The following is an 18,649-nucleotide window of genomic DNA, read 5'->3' as shown; positions in this document are numbered from 1 at the left end:
AAAGATGCATACTCGAAAGCAGAGAAAGGCAGTGTAACCTGTAGTCTATATACTTAATTTTATCCATTTCAATTATTCATTACTATAAATCCACCTCAATGAACTGTGAGCTTGAGAAGCCCTACCAATACTTGTAATTTAAAGTCAGTTGAAAGTTCAAAAACAGAAAAATGTCATTCTCAAGCAAAACCCAGTAATTTTCTTTGTTTGACTTACCGAGTATTTAACTTCCAAGTACTCAGATTTTTCTGGAACATCAGGTATCTCAAAAGCATAGTTCTTTTCCACTGGCTGGGTAAGTAGATATTTTAAAAAAATCCTTAAGACAAAAACTTTTCACAAACTAACCAGTATTACACATACAATACATGCTCTTGTATTTAATCATCAAGAATTCTTATGGAACACCAAGGTAAATAAAGCCAAAAAGGTACCCTTTCCTCTTTCAATTGGAACTAAAACAACGAGTGTCAAAATGCTAAAAGGACTCATCTTGGACACTACAGAACTCAGAAATATTTGCATTCAAGAGGGGCAATAAAAGATTAAAATTTTTTACAATGTTAATGCATTAAATGATTTGCTACTATTTGATATTAAGCAACTCCATCTTGCTAGAATAATAATTAGCATTATAATTATAGTTTATATTTACTGAGTGTTGGCTATCTGGCAAGGACTGTTGTAATCATCTAATATGAATTAATGAATTTAACCCTTTCGGGAACTGTTGAAATAGGGCCCTATTTCTCAGATGAAGAAACAGGCACAAAGAAGTCATTCAGCTGGGCGCGGTGGTTCACGCCTGTAATCCCAGCACTTTGGGAGGCTGAGGCGGGCGGATCACTTGAGGTCAGGAATTCAAGACCAGCCTGGCCAACATGGTGAAACCCCATCTTTACTAAAAATACAAAAAAAAATTAGCCGAGCACTGTGGCATGTGCCTGTAATCCCAGCTACTCAGGAGGCTGAGGCAGGAGAATTGCTTAAACCAGGGAGGTGGAGGTTGCAGTGAGCCAAGATCGCACCACTGCACTCCAGCCTGGGCAACAGAGCAAGACTCCATCAAAAAAAAAAAAAAGTCATTTGGCACTTGTCCAAGTTACACGCTATTAAACAGTAGGGCTAGGACTTAAAGCACAAGCAGTCTGGCCTCAGCACCTATGCTCTTCACCAGTATATCACAATTGCTTCTAGAATTATAAAGACTTGACCCATCAGCCACAATTCAAAACTCAAATAGTTAATACTGTTAGCTTTATCTTCAGTAACTCAATCCTCCCTATGATCATTATTAATAGCCAGTATTTTGAGCAGGCTATAGCCCCTCCAATTATGGCCAAAGGCATCAATATCTCACTAAAATCAGGACAATTTATCATAACTAGCAAATGAACCGGAGATTTTCATTCTATCAGACTGTATCACAGTCCCTGATTTTTAAAAATAAAACCTTACTTAACTTTCTAACCAAAACATCTTGGCAACAACTAATACAAACGAGATCATAGCAGTTTCTTCTCCACTTGGGAATGAGAGCACAAGACATGTTACAAGCACCAGAGGCAATTAATTTGCTATGGATTATCTTTCTATTCAAACTAATAAACATTATTTTATAAGCAGTTTAAAGAGAAAGAAAAAATATTTTTGCAAATCTAATATACTGTTTTTACATTCATACCTATGAAATTTCCATTCAATAAATTATAGCCACACAGAAGGCATTTTACACAAAGAAAATAAACAATAACTATTTGCTATATCAGAAAATAAACAACAAACAGAGTTGGAAAAAAACATCCCCAAATACAAACCTTAGACTTGAACTTCATAATTTTATATTTTGTTGCTATTTTCTCATCAAATTCCTCATAAACATCCTTCATTGAAACTGGAGTTCCTGTTTCTTTCCCCGTATTTAGATCAATTTTCTGTTATCCCAGAGAGGGGGACAGAGGGGAAAAAAGCATCTATACATAAATGATCTTCTCAACCACCAAAAACCCACATCTATATCAATTTTCATCCTCACCCACTTAAACATTTAATAGCAGTCTTACAGACAAGTTGAAAGATACAAACAGACCCAAAAAAATGTACTAAACCAAATGCCCAATTCCTCCCAATGGGATAATAAAAACAAATCAGCAATAAAGATGATCAAGTCTACAAAATGGAAGAATAAGTATTGTAAATCCTGACCAAGAGACTCCACAGTTCAACTGACATGGGGAGGGGCGGACAGGGAAATGGGGATGTTAAGTCCCAATAAAAAAGGAGAAGCAGACCGAGCATGGTGGCTCACGTCTGTAATCCCAGCACTTTGGGAGGCTGAGGCAGGTGGGTCACTTGAGGTCAGGAGTTTGAGACCAGCCTGACCAACATGGTGAAACCCTGTCTCTACTAAAAATACAAAAATTAGCTCAGCGTGGTGGCGGGCACCTGTAATCCCAGCTACTCGGGAGGCTGAGGCAGAAAAACTATTTGAACCCAGAAGGCAGAGGTTGCAGTGAGCTGAGATTGTGCCATTGCACTCCAGCCTGGGTGACAGGACTAGGCTCCATCTCAAAAAAAACAAAAAAAAAAAAAAACAAAACAAAACAAAAAGGAGAAGCAAATAGAATTGAACTTGATAATAAATGGCAATGGCGGGAATATCACTGCTGTCTATGCAGCAAAACCATGAAAACTGGGCCAAATGCCATGTCACATTTTAGAACCTTATAGTTCCAACCCTGATTATCATGGAAATGAGGAGTGAGGGAAAGAAAGCATTATATACTAAAACTCAGAAGCTTTTATACTCTAACAAGTTGAAAAACTGAGTTCTACTTTAATTTTTCTACTTTTCCCAACCTCTAATAGAATTGCTGACCATCAGTGGTCACTCGGCGAGCAGCAAGAAAGAAGCATCAGGATTGTAGAGAATTTGTAGCCCTATTGAAAGATAGAGAGCTGGTTGCAAAACACAGAATGTGTGGCATATTCAACTATTAAGAACTAAAAGCTAATCACTAATGTTTACCATTTCACGGGGAAGGAAGTAAAGCGTTCGCTCGATATTTTTCACCATGACACAACAACTCACATGGGTCTCAGCTGATTCAATCCAAACTTTGCCAAACAGAAATACCACACCTGAAATAAGTGAAAATCACGAGAAAAGAAACATTTCAATGTCACCTAATTAAAGGAGCAATATAGAGGCTCACTGAATGTGTCCACACATTTATACCTTCATGGTAACTCATTTTGACAGCAAATATATCCATTTCCCCACTCCCCAAGACCAGTTCTTTACTCAGTACTGATGCCATACTACACTAACACAAGGGTACAATGTATGACCACTGGGAGGACAGGGGACAGAATGATTCTCTAACTTGGCATAAACACCTTCCCCACAATCAGGATTATACAGATTAAGAGAAAGAAAACAGGCCGAGCATGGTGGCTCATGCCTGTAATCCCAGCACTTTGGAAGGCCAAGGTGGGCGGATCACTTGAGCTCAGGAGTTTGAGACCAGCCTGGTCAACACAGCAAAACCCTGTCTCAAAAAAAAAAAAAAAAAAAAAAGAGAAACAAACACAAGAATTTTTCAACAAATCTCATAATTAAGCCTCTTGTGGGAACTTACAGATCTGAGAATATACTTATAATGTTTTAGCACTTGTATTTACCTATGAAAACCAATATTGATGTATCAGGATAACTAGTGCATCAGTGTTTTTCTATATGTAAAACTGTGTTTAGGAAAAACATAATTTATCTCATATTTCTTATTCCATATAATAATAAATATCTCACAATAGGGACTACTATTTCACCTTTTCTACCTCACAGCTACTTAGGATGTCTAACTAGGTAGTGTTTAGAATGTTCCTTTCTATTCTATTTCAGTTTAACAAATGGTTTAGTAACCAAATCAGTAGATGCTCTCCTTTTGAGATCCCTAAGGAATGAATACCATAAAGTAAAACCATACCTTTTAAGACATCAAATCACTGTTTATGAAAATTGGCCACTAAGAACAGACTGCAAACATTTGTTAGTCAACCCAGGAGATGGTCACTGTGCAAAATCCTGGGCTCCATGAATAATTAGACAGCAGTAATCAACAAAGCCACTCAACACAGCCATTTATCCGAGACACTAAGAAAATTCTGGCACATGCAAAGGCCAATTACCCCAGTTTCAAAGACTACTCATCAGTGACTCCTTTTGTCACACATCCTGGTAGAAATAAGACGATCTAAGAATTTTCATTTCTGTAGATGATTAAAATTCTTTTTTTTAATTATACTTTAAGGTCTAGGGTACATGTGCACAACGTACAGGTTTGTTACATATGTATACATGTGCCATGTTGGTGTGCTGCACCCATAATGATTAAAATTCCTACAAGAGTTCTGAGACTTTCAGCTTAGGGGGGTAACAGGGAGGGTAGATGGGGAGGGAGAGGGAAGGAAGGACTATGGGAACATTAAAAAAGAAAAAATATCACAGTAACTCAGAAAATTAAAAGTCATCCTCACAACAGTTAAAGATGGAAAAACAAAATGCCATGCAAAGAAAAATAAAGACCCTAATATTGGATTCAAAGATTCAAATAGCTCATTTTACAGTCAAACTAATATCACACTTCATGCAACACATTTGACACTGTTTATGCCTCATTTGCCACAAAAAAGATCATGGTAAACAAAGATTACATTCCCCCTAAAGTTACTAGCTGAAACCAGGTGCAGTCAGGATTATTCAACCTTGAAAAAGTCATAATGAAGACAGGATATCTTCCCATATGCAAAGAGTAAGATTCTTTTCATAATTATGGAGCATTCAGCAACAACTGACTGACTTAGAATCTGTTAGAAAGTGAGAAACAATAACAGGGTATTTTGGAGTGCTTCATTTTTATTAGCAGCATTGATTTCACCAAAGCTCAGTGATCATTACCTGCTATCACAATGAAAGTGTTCAACCCTCTAAGATTAAAGGAGTTTTTTTAAGCTATCTAATTTAACCCATTGGCATCAATAACAGAGAAAGATGTGCCATAGGAGAGAACACAACTTGAGAAGTACCAGGGAACCAGAACAGCAGAGTGGACTGAGGGTGAGAAGCCCAAGCTTCTACCACTAAAGAGCTATTATATTTTTTGGAGCCTCAGTTTCTTAAGTGCATAACTAGACTAGCTGATCTCTGAGGCCTTCTCCAGCACCAGAAATTTCATTCTGCCTTAGCATTTGCATGACAGATCAATAACAAATTAGTATCTCTTTCAATTGCAAAATATTTTCCAATATTGGTTGAAAAAGCCCATCCATGACTATGTTCAGTACCAGGAACTCAACACCACCATATATCATAAACTGGTTGCTTTGCAAATATAGCTGTGCTTCAATGCTTCAATCTTCTAACACTTGTCACTACAGACCAGCACTAGTTGAAATAAATTTCTGTGATGATGGAATTGTTGTTTCTGAGCCATCCAATATGGTAGCTATTAGCCACAGTTGCTATTGAGCACCTGAAATGTGGCTAGTGACCAAGAAAATAAATGTTAATTTGTATTGCATTTTAATTTATTTAAATTTAAAGAGCTACAGGTGGTTGGTGGTTACCACAGTGGACAATGCAGCTCTAGATCCTTACCCTACAAAACAATACTGTTTACTAAGAGTATCAACTAGTAAACAAAATGTAGAAATAACCAACTCATTTTCACATAAGGAAGAAGGTTGTTGCTTCTTAAGGTTCTAATCCGTGGCAATTGACGCTGGCAATATGAAGCTTTATGGGTGTATTTACTTCATGGGGTTGTAGGGGAGGGGGGAACCATTCACTTTTGTGTTATGCATTCTCATACCCCACAAAGCTACAAAGCTTTAAGATGCAAACTCAGTAATAGTAGCAAATACAACATTAGTCTCTGAAATTTTTCACCTGCATCTACAGGACTGTCAGTCACTGTGCAGTTTATTCCAACAACTATTTATTAAACACCTACTATGTGCAAGGCATTGTTGCTGGATGCTGGAAATAAAAGATCCCAGCCCTCCAGGAGCTTACAGGCTTTGTGGCAAAGAAAAACACAGACTGAGATCATTTCAAAATAATAGGACAAATGCTACAGTGGGAAAGGCTATGATGTAGTCACAAGGAGAAAGTGCTCCTAGACCCGTCTGGAAGTTTAGGTAAACTCCCAGAAGATAACATCTGGGCTGAATTTTAAAGAATCAGTCAAATGAGGGCATTCCAATCAGACAAAAAATAATGAGTAAAGGAACACAGGTATAAAGAGTAGCAAAGTATATACAGAGAACTATTTCTAGGGAACAAAATTCATAGACAGCAGGCATCAGAAGCCTTGCTAAGGAGTTTGGACTTTATGTTGTAGGCAGTAGCCACCGAGGATTTTTTTTAATGAGGAAATGACATGGTCAGAATTGCCCTTCTGATCAGTCCCTCTAGCAATGATGTGGAGGACGATAGCTAGGAGATCAATTAGGAGGCTGGTACAATTGTTTCAGTGGGCAAGAAGCGATCGGGGTAGCAGATATGAGGAGAAAGAGAAGGTAAGTTGTCCATTTTCGGCAGAGAAAACTAACCAGACTTGGAAAGGGAAATGAAGAAGAGCAGGGAATCAAGGATGGCTCCCAGGTTTCTAGTTTTGATGGGACCATTAACCAAGATAGGGAATGAAATACAGCATTAAGCAGATGCAGCAAAACACAGGGAGTAATACTGGGATAGCCAGGCCACTGTGCTGCCCAGCTCCAGGTAATACCAGTCACACTGCTGTGCTCCAGGAAGGTCACGTGAAAATGGTATTCCCTGAGGTTGTACAATGGGGCAGCCCTGGGTTTCAGCAATGGATGGGAAATCATCTGCTCAGTCTCATGTAATCACACTTGCCAGCCTTCCAACAGAGTAACAAAGTAGTCAAAGAGGTGAGGGGATCTAATCAAATCATTTTGTCCTAAAGTAGGTTAAAATATCATTTCTAAAATTGATTATATCTTTTCCTAAGAAACTAACACATGGCAGTGTGCTACTCAAGTGGCTCAAGAGTTTATATATATTTGATAAGCAGAAGCATATTAATGTTTCTGACCGTCCCCACCCCTGCCAGAGATCATTAACATTTTTCCAGTTAAAGTCAATGCCTGATTATCTCTAAGGTAAATGTGGCCTTCAATTTACTCATACGCTTGCTTTGCTGACATCTAGGTACTCCCTCTCTTTTCGCTAGATACAGCCTCCAGGAAACCGCTTTGAAAAATACACTATTTGCATGTACCACAGATCCAAAAAAGGATCTATATAAAGACAACTCTGTTTAAGAGTGCCTACTGTATTTAACATTAATCCGACAGATCTTGCAATGCACAGTCCCACAATGAAGATGGGCTCAAGAGCCACAATGAACAGCCTCCGAGCTTTTTGTGAGTCAAGAATTCACAGTATTAGCTCATTAGGATGACCTAAAAATCATCCTTGATTCCTCCTTTCTGTCACCTCCCCCATCCAATCCATTAACAAGTTTGTGTCAAAAGACATGTCAAATGCCTTTACTTCTCTCCTCTCCAGCCACCAGGGTCCAAGTAACTAGCAGCCCTGCCCTGGACTGACTGATCTCCAGGGCTTCCACACTTCCCCATTACCCCACACCAGCCTATCCCTCCACGTGTGTGTGCACACGTACACACAAACCACTGCTCCTGTTAAAATGTAAGCCCAATTATGTGACTACCACCTCCTGTACTTAAAACCCTCCAATGCCTCCCCATTGCTCTTAGAAGAGTCAAACTCCTTAGAGGTTTTCAGAGTCCTATATTATCTGGCCTTTGTCTTTATCTCCAGCTTCACTGTATACCAATCTTGTCACTTGATTACTATGCTACAACCACACAGGCCTCTTCCTTCCTCCCTCTAGGCCTTGCTAGTACTGGCTCGTTAAGCTGAAATGCCCTTTTATCAGCTCTGCAAATACCTCAAATCTCAGTCCAGTGGTCATTTCCTCAGACAGCCTCCCCTGGCCATTGCCCAACTAATTTTCTTTACATCATTTATCAATTTATCTCATTTACTGCTAATGTGCCCCCACCCACTGCCACCCTCCTAGAACATAAGCTCCATTATAGTGCAGGGAATTTGTCCAGCTTATTCATCCCATCTCAGTGCCTAGCACACAATAGGCATTGAAATTTGCTGAAGAAACACACAAATTAATGACTGATTCCCTTTAAATTAAAGTGCATTCCTGTAACTTCAGATACATCAATAGTGAACTATAAACACACATTCCAAAACCATATGTAACTGATGTTTGGAATAAGCATCTTTAAGGATTATTCACACCATAGCTCCTCTCCATCAGGGTGGCGCATTCACTTTACAATGAATGAATGTCACTCTCTTACAATACATGTTAAATGAGGGTAGGGCCTGACCTGAGCTAATTACAACCACTCAAGTATTTAAGGGACGAAGGAAAAAAAAAAAAAACCAGAAATAAATTGATTAAATAAAAAGACAACACAAAAAGAAACAAAAAATAAAATATTTAAGGGAAAGGTCCTACTCTGAGTTAAAGGCATACAGTTAACCTTATGTATGATTACCTGGTTGGTTGTACTGATCTTCATAAGCATCCAACCAATAAAAGTGGAATACTTGTTCCTCATCTGCCCCTTTTACCAATGGGAGTTGACTGGAATCCACTTGAACTTCTTGCACTGAGAAACTGCTATCACCTTCTTGATCAATGTCCCAACAAGAGACATCTGGGAGAAATCTTCCTCTGCAGAAATCACATTTTCAAAAACCTTTCAAAATCCAACAGAAAAATTGTAGTCCTATTTGCCAGAAAAGTCATAAAATGCTCTTACAAGTCAGACATGGTCCCTTTCCCAGAATCCGCCTCTTGTTTCACTTCCTCTGCTGGCTCACTCTCTTGGTCCCAAGCCTTGGCAGCCATAGGTTCCAGGTCCACCTCTTCAGTTTCCATGGGCTCATCAAAGTCACCATCTTCAAACTCCATTGCCCCTGACTCCTGCTCTTCTTCTGTACTCTCGACCTGTATAGGCTCGCCTGTAGGCATCATCACACATTCTTATCATGTGCTAGTGCCATGACACAAAGGCACACAAAGGTGCACAAAGGCTTATCCAACACTAAAATAGCAGCCTGTCCCTTTTCTATACTATGTTTGCATTTCTCTTTAATCTCCAAATTGGGTTTTTTAACTTTTACTGAAATTTTTATGAATTCAAATCTTCACATTTACACTTGCCATCACAATACCTTCAAAATTTCTTCTACCTCCTCCATCATGGGGCCTCCATCTTTGACAGAAACCACTCAACACTCTTGCAATTCTTGCCTGACATCACACTTACCAGCAAATTCAGCACGTTTAAGAGGAACAGGAGTTAATGGAGGGTCCTTTCTGGAAACAGGGGAAGCAATTTTTCCTGAAGGAATTGCCTGTAAACGTTTTTAAATATTTAGTCAGTTAGACCTACATACTAAAAATATGCAACTGTCCTACCCTGACCAAAGATAATGACAGTTCCCTTTTATAAAAAGATTTTATGTATTATTAATGTAACAGCTTCAATTATTTTACTGTTACCTAGGTTTACAAAAAAATACTTGCTTCTGGGAGGAAAATTATTGCATTTACCACAGTTGTAATACCTATAATAAACACACACTAGTTACTGCAAATTTACTATGAAAAAGACAGGCACATGCTATTTTTGAAATACATGAAACTATAAATTGAATGGGAGTCCTAATTTAAAACAAAAATCAAAAACAAATTTAAAGGTATTTCCCTCATATAGAAAAGCAACAAAATAAGCTTAAAGCAATCCTATAAATCAAGATTGAAGGTATCTCTACACACTTTACCGTGGAGGTGTGCACAGAAAAAGGATTCGGTGAAGCTCCAATGGATCTTTTCTTCTTCAGTATCGTTACAGGTGGTGGAGTTATTTGAGGTGTCTAAAAGGAAACGTAAGACATATTCACTGCCATGCTTGGTTTACCACAGACAGAAAAAGTATACTTCTTCACTCATTGAAGCCCAATAAGCAAAGCTTTCTTTTCTTTACCTTCCCCCCTCCCCATTCCCATCTATGTGCATGTACTGTGGTTACTATAGCAACGATACTATAGCAATCACAAGAAAACTAAAATAGATATTAAATCTACCCCTCCCCAATTTTTTCTTTTTAAAATTTAGCATACTTTCACTTACCCTTTGAGAATATTACATTTAAAAATTGTCAAGACAGAACTACATGGCGGTGTTGTTAAGTCATTTTAATTAATGGTCACTTCAAAAGAAGTACACTTCTAAATGAGAGCTTAGTCTTTATGGGAAATGGCCAAATTTCAAATTCACGATGCAGCTAATCCTGTTTGAGTTCTATCAGGGATAGTTCACTCACTCTTCCTTCATTCCCACTCAGAATTCAAGACAAGGCTCTTATACCTGATTGTGCAGATTGACAGGCTTCAATCTATTTAGGGAACATACACCACAGCAACTGAACACAGCAGTGAGCACTCACAGAACTGACTCCTGGGTATATTCCTACTACTTCAAACACACACCCACACATCCCTATCTACATAACCACACAGCTCTAACACCTGGAAATACTCACCTAAAATGGTGGGATAAAACCAACCTGAAGGGGGTTTCTTTGTATTTTGGTGGGGGTTTTTTGTTGGTGTCCTTACATTTTTAAAAATTCTGGCAACAGGCCGGTGCGGTGGCTCACGCCTGTAATCCCAGCACTTTGGGAGGCCAAGACAAGCAGATCATGAAGTAAGGAGTTCGAGACCAGCCTGGCCAACATAGTGAAACCCAGTCTACACTAAAAATACAAAATATTAGCTGGGCATGGTGGCAGGTGCCTATAATCCTAGCTACTGGGGAGGCTGAGGCAGGAGAATCAGGGAAGCAGAACCCGGGAATCGGAGGTTGCAACAAGCCAAGATCACACCACTGCACACCAGCCTGGGTGACAGTGCGAGACTCCATCTCAAAAAAAAAAAAAAAAAAATTCTGGCAATAGTCTGTTTTGTATAATTACTAGAGTGTTTCTTCAGTCTACATCCCCTGCATATTTTACAACTCCTGGCAATTCATTTACCTCAGTGTTAAGATCCTGTAGAATGTCACCTAGCAGATCATCCTTGGACAAGTCTACAGCTTTCTGGAAATGATAAAGAAAGGTAACATGAGAAAGCCTTGCACTTAAATTTCTCACCAAAACTACACACATGTGTACGAAAGGAAGAACCTAACCAGTTAGTCCTTGCCTCTTCATTCCTCACTCTGAGTGTTCATCTACATTCACAGATTTTAACAACCACCTGTCTATATATCATTCCTACATCTATAGCTCCCGTTCTCTACTTTCACCCTTATTCCATGATCTTCCTGCTACTCACTAAAATTAAACACACTCTCAATTCAGCTTTTCTGTTCAATTTTCTTTTCCGTTTCCCAAGTTCCAATCACTGAGGTACCTTAATTCACTTAGAAATCTACATCCAACTTAGTGAGTGAAATTGGAAAAATATTACTCAAATATATACAGAGCACCTATTATCTGTATAATCAAATATTAAATTCACCTCACAAAGGAAAATACAAAAGATAAGGAAACCATGAAACTCACATCTGCAGTTTTCTTTCCAGCACAAGCAATGAACATTGACTTAATATTGTTCGGTTTTGTCACTGCGGGCTTCTTTACATTCCTCTTGTCTTTGTTGCGTGCTTTACCATCTTTTCCTATTGGAATATGAATTATTTAGAAACATGCATCAGCAAAAAATCAAAATGGAAAACTAAAAGCCTAGTCACTTGATCTCTATCGGGAAGAAAAATGTTAAGAATTAAAAATACATTACGCCTGTAATCCCAGCACTTTGGGACGCCGAGGCGGGCGGATCATGAGATCAGGAGATCGAGACCATCCTGACTAACACGGTGAAACCCCATCTCTACTAAAAAAAAAAAACAAAAAAAAAATTAGCTGGGTGTGGTGGCAGGCACCTGTAGTCCCAGCTACTCAGGAGGCTGAGGCAGGAGAATGGCGTGAACCCGGAAGGTGGAGCTTGCAGTGAGCTGAGATCGCACCACTGCACTCTAGCCTGGGTGACACAGAGAGACTCCGTCTCAAAAAAAATTTTAAAAAAACATACAAAACTATGAGATTTTATACAAGATATGTAGGAAAAAATATTTTAAATGAGTTTAATTCAAGAAAACTTGGGCTAAATGTTTTTATAGAAACTAATGAAATACCAGTTAAATATTAGCACGACTTAAGTGTGACTGCTTAATTGCTATTGTTAATATGAATAAAAAGCTTTTTTAAAAAGTGAGAATTTGGGGTTTTTTGTTTTCCCCACAGGAATAAAAAGATAAAGCTAATCTTGAACCAAGAAATTAGCCTAGTAGCCTTCATGAGATCATCTCTTTAGCAGTATACTGAATCTGATAGGAAAAAATTTAACTATGAAGAAATGGGATTACCAATTATGACATGGTGGCATCCTAATTTCTATTTTATGAGAAACAGCAACCAGAAACACAGTATGTCATATCAACACTAAACAGCACAGAGACATCTATCTGCTCATTAAAGAAGAATTTTTGCCGGCCGGGTGCAGTGGCTCACGCCTGTAATCCCAACACTTTAAAAGACCAAGGCGGGCAGATCAGGAAATCCATACCATCCTGGTCAATATGGTGAAACCGCATCTCTACTAAAATACAAAAAATTAGCCAGGCGTGGTGCGGCGTGCCTGTAGTCCCAGCTACTCGAGAGGCTGAGGCAGGGAAATCACTTGAACCCGGGAGGTGAGATTGCAGTGAGCCAGAATCGCACCACTGCACTCCAGCCTGGCAACAGAGCAAGACTCCGTCTCAAAAAAACAAACAAACAAAACTTTTGCCATATGTTTTCTCTTATGGCCATGTGTAAATCACCTACAAACTTCTCTAATACCGTCAATTTTACTCTCGCTTTCTGATTCATCCCAGAATAGTCTTGATCTCAAAACAAGCTGACAATGAATAATTGAAAGAATGTGGTGGGCCAGGCATGGTGGCTCACACCTGTAATCCCAGCACTTTGGGAGGCTGAGGCAGGCAGATCACGAGGTCAGGAGATCAAGACCAGCCTGACCAACATGCTGAAACCCTGTCTCTACTAAAAGTACAAAAATTAGCCAGGGATGGTGGCGTGTGCCTGTAATCCCAGCTACTCAGAAGGCTGGGGCAGGAGAATCGCTTGAACCTGTGAGGCAGAGGTTGCAGTGGGCCAAGATCACGCCATTGCACTCCAGCGCTCCAGCCTGGGTGACAGAGCAAGACTCCGTCTCAAAATAAAAAATTAAAAAAAAGAATGTGGTAGTGGCATACAAATAGACCAAATGAAACAGAACATAAAGTCCAGAATAAGACCCAATTACTTATGGAAATTTAATATATAATGAAGGTGGCATCCCATATCACTAAGGAAAAGATGGACTTTATTAAGTAGTGTTGGCTAGCCATTTGTAAAGAAGTAAACCAGTATAAATACCAAATGGATCACAAATCAAAATTTTTAAAAATGAAACTTTACAAAAACCTTTTAAAAAGCAATTCCTTTGCAATCTGGGTGCAGTGAAACTCTTTCTATGACTCAGAATCCACTTGCAAGAAAAAAAATGATAAATTCAATTACACCAGAATTGGTGTAAAAAGAAAAACCAAGAAAAAAGAAAACCAAGTTAAACAAAAATGAATAAAAATTTTTGCAATATGTATCACAGATAAAGGACCAATTTTCCTGACAAAGAACTTTTAAAAAATTAAAAGATAAAAAGCCCAAAAGTAAAGCAGGCAGTAAACACAAACATATATAAATAGTTATGTTTTATGAAAAGATGATCAATTTCATATGTAAAAGAAATGCAGATGAGGCTGGGCACGGTGGCTCACACCTGTAATCCCAACACTTTGGGAGGCCACGAGGCGGGCGGATCACGAGGTCAGGAGTTCAAGACCAGCCTGGCCAACACATAGTGAAACCCCATCTCTACTAAAAATACAAAAAGTAGCCAAGCATGGTGGCACACACCTGTAGTCACCGCTACTTCGGAGGCTGAGGCAGGAGAATTGCTTGAACCCAGGTGGTGGAGGTTGCAGTGACCTGAGACCGCACCACTGCACTCCTGCCTGGGTGACAAAGTGAGACTCAGTCTCAAAAAAAAAAGCAAATGAAAACCACACTGAAATGCCACTTCTCACATATCAGAGTGGCGAAAATTCAAAAGCTTGAAAACACTCTGTTAGTAAGGCTGTAGGGAAACAGACATTCATACATTGTTCATGGAAGTGTAAAATGTGATAAGTCCTATGAAGAATTAGGCAATAGCTAGTAAAATTTTATGTGTAGTGGGCCGGGCATCGTGGCTCACACCTGTAATCCCAGCACTTTGGGAGGCCGAGGCGGGTGGATCACCTCAGGACAGGATTTTGAGACCAGCCTGGCAAACATGGTGAAACCCCATCTCTACTAAAAATGCAAAAATTAACCGGGTGTTGTGGCGGGCACCTGTAATCTCAGCTACTCAGGAGGCTGAGGCAGAAGAATCACTTGAACCCAGGAGGCAGAGGTTGCAGCGAGTCGAGATCGCGACATCGTACTCCAGCTTAGGCAACAAGAGCAAAACTCCATCTCAAAAAAAAAAATTATGTGAAGCTACTCTTTGAGCCAGCAATCTCACTTCTGGGAATTTTTTCTGAGGAAAACACCATATGCACAGAGTTATTGGATGTGGCATTATAATAGCAAATTACTCAAAATAATCTAAATGTCCTTCCAAGGAAACCATTGAATAAACTATGGTGCAATCCCTATCATGGAATACTATGCAGCTACATAGAAAAAAATAATTAAAAGCAAGCTCTCTATGTTCTAATATGGGGTGATTTTCAAGACATCTTGCTACGTGAAAAAAGCAAAGTACAAAACTCCTATAACATTATCTTTTGTTTAAGAAAGAGAAGGGGCTGGACACCGTGGCTCATGCCTGTAATCCCAACACTTTCTGAAGGCACAGTGGGCAGACTGCTTTAGCCCAGGAGTTTGAGACCAGCCTGGGTAACATGGCGAAACTCTGTCTCTACTAAAAATTCCAAAAATTAGCCGAGCGTGGGAGGACGCGCCTGTAGTCCCGACTACTCGGGACACTAAGGGAGGAGGATAGCTTAAGCCCAGGAGGCAGAGGCTGCAGTGAGCTGAGATCACACCACTGCACTCCATCCTGAAGGGCAGAGAAAGAATCTGTCTCAAAAAAAAAAGAAAGAAAAGGAAATAAAAATATATATACACACCAGCGCGGTGGCTCACACCTGTAATTCCAGCACTTTGGGAGACCGACGCGGGCAGATCACGAGGTCAGGAGTTCGAGACCAGCCTAACCAACATGGTGAAACCCCGTTTCTACTAAAATACAAAAATTAGCCAGGCGTGGTGGTGCATGCCTGTAATCCCAGCTACTCAGGAGGGTGAGGCAGGAGAATCACTTGAACCCGGGAGGCAGAGGTTGCAGTGAGCCAAGAAGGGACCACTGTACTTCAGCCTGGGTGACAGAGCGAGACTCCATCTCAAAAAAAAAAAAAAACAACAAGAACAACATACACAATTTCACTCCTGGATTAGTACCCTAAAAAATTGAAAGCAGGCATTCAAACAAAAACTAGTACATAAATGTTCATAGTAGCACTACGTACAATAGCCAAAAGGTAGAAACAATCCAAATGTCCATCAACTAATGAATAAACAAAACATAGTACATCCACACAGAATATTATTCAGAAATAAAAAGGAAGTACTGATACATGCTATAACGTACTTGAAAATCTTCTAAGTCAAAGAAGCCAGACACAAAAGATCAAATATTGCATGATTCATTTATATGAAATATAAAATGTCCAGAATACGCAAATCCATAAAGATAGAAAGCAGATTAATGGTTGTCAGGCTCTGGGGGAAGAGAGATTGGGGAGTGACTGCTAATGGATATGGGGCTTCCATTTTGGATGATGAAAATGTTCTGGAACAAGATGATGGTGATGGTTGCAAACACTGTGAATATACTAAATGTCACTCGTGGTAAATTTTATGTTATGCGTATTTTACCATAGTTAAAAAAAAAAGTATTTCCATGGGCCTAATATTGTGAAAAGGTTTGTAAGACATTTGTGAAAATGTGAGACAGGAGATCTGTATCATCTGGAGTACTTTGAAAACAGAATATAATAGTCAAAATGTTTAGTATATAAAATTCAGGTCTTGACAGTGTATGAACAGAGGAGGTCAAGAGAGGTTTGAATAGCAAGGAAGGCTTCATGAGAGGGCTTTAATCTCACCATTGTAGGTTAGTAGGATTTAGACAGAAGGATAAAAAGATGAATACAAGTAAACATTTGAGGTGGAATTCTTCCACAGTTTAGTGTTTCTGTTTTGTTTTATTGCATTTTCCTGCTGATTTTTCTTCATTGGGACTTGGTTGATATTTTTCTCTGTGGTTTTGTTTTGTTTTGTTTTGTCCTGTTACCCAGGCTGGAGTGCAGTAGCACGATCTTGGCTCACTGCAACCTCTGCCTCCCGGGTTGAAGAGATCAAGAGATTCTCCTGCCTCAGCCTCCCAAGTAGCTGGGATTACAGACGCCCATGACCACGTCCGACTAATTTTTCTATTTTTAGTTGAGACAGGGTTTCACCATATTGGCCAGGCTGGTCTTGAACTCCTGACTTCAGGTGATCTGCCCCACCTCAGCCTCCCAAAGTGCTGGGATTACAGACGTGAGCCGCCGCACCCGGCCATTTTTCTGTTTGAAAACATGCCAGGAATTAGATCCACACCATAAAGCTTTGACTTTTTACTTCTAAGCAAAACTCAGTAATTTCTTGTAAGTCTTTAAAGTGTGTTGCAGAAGTCCATTTTCCTTCCTAGGATCTTGTGACCTTTACTGGGCTCCTAGAAAGGGACACTGAAACAGTGGGGACTTGTGGGTGAATGGTGGTGGCAAAGCACGAAATAAAAATTTCTAAGACTAGCTCTTTTCCAGATCAAATCATTCTTTTCACTAACGTATTACTCAGAAGAGATAATATGATGACTATGGAAACACAGAGATGGATTGTTTATTCAACAAAACTACATACTTACTTTGAGTCCACTACCATGATTAGCACTGAGATTACCAGGACATGAGTCCTTTCTTTGAGAAGCTCACTGTCCAGTCCAACCTCCTAATTTACAGCTGACAAAAACTCAAGTCCAGATAGGTAATGGGATTAGTTCAAGATGACACAGACAATTAACAACAGAACCATAACTCTAACATAGGCCTCCTCAGTTCAGGGAAATGAAAGTGGCACATGAGCTCATTCTCTTCTTCATGGACTCACACAAACTAGAAATACACAATTAGCCACACTGCTACCAAATGGTACCAGTGTAGAAAATTTCCACATTATACAGGTTGGCAGAACCAGGAAGATGGTTCATATATTCTAATTTAACTAATAAATGAATGAAGAATAAAGAACATCACACATAGAAAAAATACACATATGCTTATTTTTTGTAATAAACCAGAAACTAAAAGTTACTGATTTTCATTTTTTAAACATATAAATGTTTTACAATATTCAGAAGTAAAATTAAAAGGATTTTTTAAAACTGAAATTTGAATACAAACAAAAAATGAACCTATGTAGTAAATTAATACAACACACACTAAAGAATTACTTTGCTTCTGAACACTATAGTCTGACTACAGACCCTTAGGATATATACCAAGAACAAATAAAACTGTAGAGAAATCATAAACTTTACTTAGAAAGGTTGTTAGTACAGATAATGATTTAGTGATTCTGACATTATTTTGTGTATATTTTAAAAGACATGGGTTTTCATTGAGGGTGAAGGCAGATACAAATATAGAATTGGGAAGATAAAGAATCCAGTGATGTTAGATTTCAACCAATCAAATATATCCGTATGAACTCATGACATATATATAATTTCCTTGTTCTGTTCACTGAAAGGGCCTAGAAGCCATTACACTCCAACAGCAATGAGCACATCTCCCATATCTGGACACCACTGCCCACTAAAAGGAACCAGGATTCTTGGGAGAAATGGTTGGTTCCACGTCTAGGGCAGGAAGAATACAAGCTAAACCTGGAACATCTTATCCTCTTAGCCCAGAGAGCAAGGAAATGCTCAAAGACTGATGGAGCCATGTCAAAAGGACACAGGAGGTGGCTTAAAGGGGCTCTTACCAGCCAAATCTGGGATAATTTGAACATAAAAAGGAAAAATGATAATAATTGCTGCTGAATTATGACAGTAAATCTTTTAGAAATACATGAGTCTGAAGCAATAATTTTTAAAAGAAGGGAAAGGATCAACAATAGATGCTAAAAGCACTAGGTAAAAATTCATGGGGAAATGGAATATACACATGGTCTCAAATTATCACCCCCTATTTTGCATTAATTACAAAAGGGAGGAAAGTAGCTTTACAAGGAAGAAATCTGACAA

General features: G+C 39.1%; 1 protein-coding gene across 2 annotated transcripts in view; it reads right to left on the bottom strand.

Annotated features, from left to right (window-relative positions):
* POLA1 (DNA polymerase alpha 1, catalytic subunit) overlaps positions 1-18,649 on the bottom strand; it is a 307,406-nt gene that overhangs the window by 276,696 nt on the left and 12,061 nt on the right. For both annotated transcript variants that reach the window (XM_015127112.3, XM_015127113.3), the window contains exons 5-13: positions 11,710-11,825; positions 11,179-11,241; positions 9,926-10,018; positions 9,409-9,496; positions 8,899-9,100; positions 8,632-8,810; positions 3,029-3,141; positions 1,818-1,934; positions 217-291 (exon numbers count right to left, since the gene is read on the bottom strand). In XM_015127112.3, the coding sequence (XP_014982598.2) occupies positions 217-291; positions 1,818-1,934; positions 3,029-3,141; positions 8,632-8,810; positions 8,899-9,100; positions 9,409-9,496; positions 9,926-10,018; positions 11,179-11,241; positions 11,710-11,825 (1,046 nt within the window). The remainder of the gene's footprint in view (positions 1-216; positions 292-1,817; positions 1,935-3,028; positions 3,142-8,631; positions 8,811-8,898; positions 9,101-9,408; positions 9,497-9,925; positions 10,019-11,178; positions 11,242-11,709; positions 11,826-18,649) is intronic.

This window comes from Macaca mulatta, chromosome X, assembly GCF_049350105.2.
Source record: "Macaca mulatta isolate MMU2019108-1 chromosome X, T2T-MMU8v2.0, whole genome shotgun sequence".
NCBI classification, from domain to species: Eukaryota; Metazoa; Chordata; class Mammalia; order Primates; family Cercopithecidae; genus Macaca; species Macaca mulatta.
The sequence above is the reverse complement of the archived record's forward strand: the minus strand, read 5'-3'. Positions and strand labels throughout refer to the sequence as shown.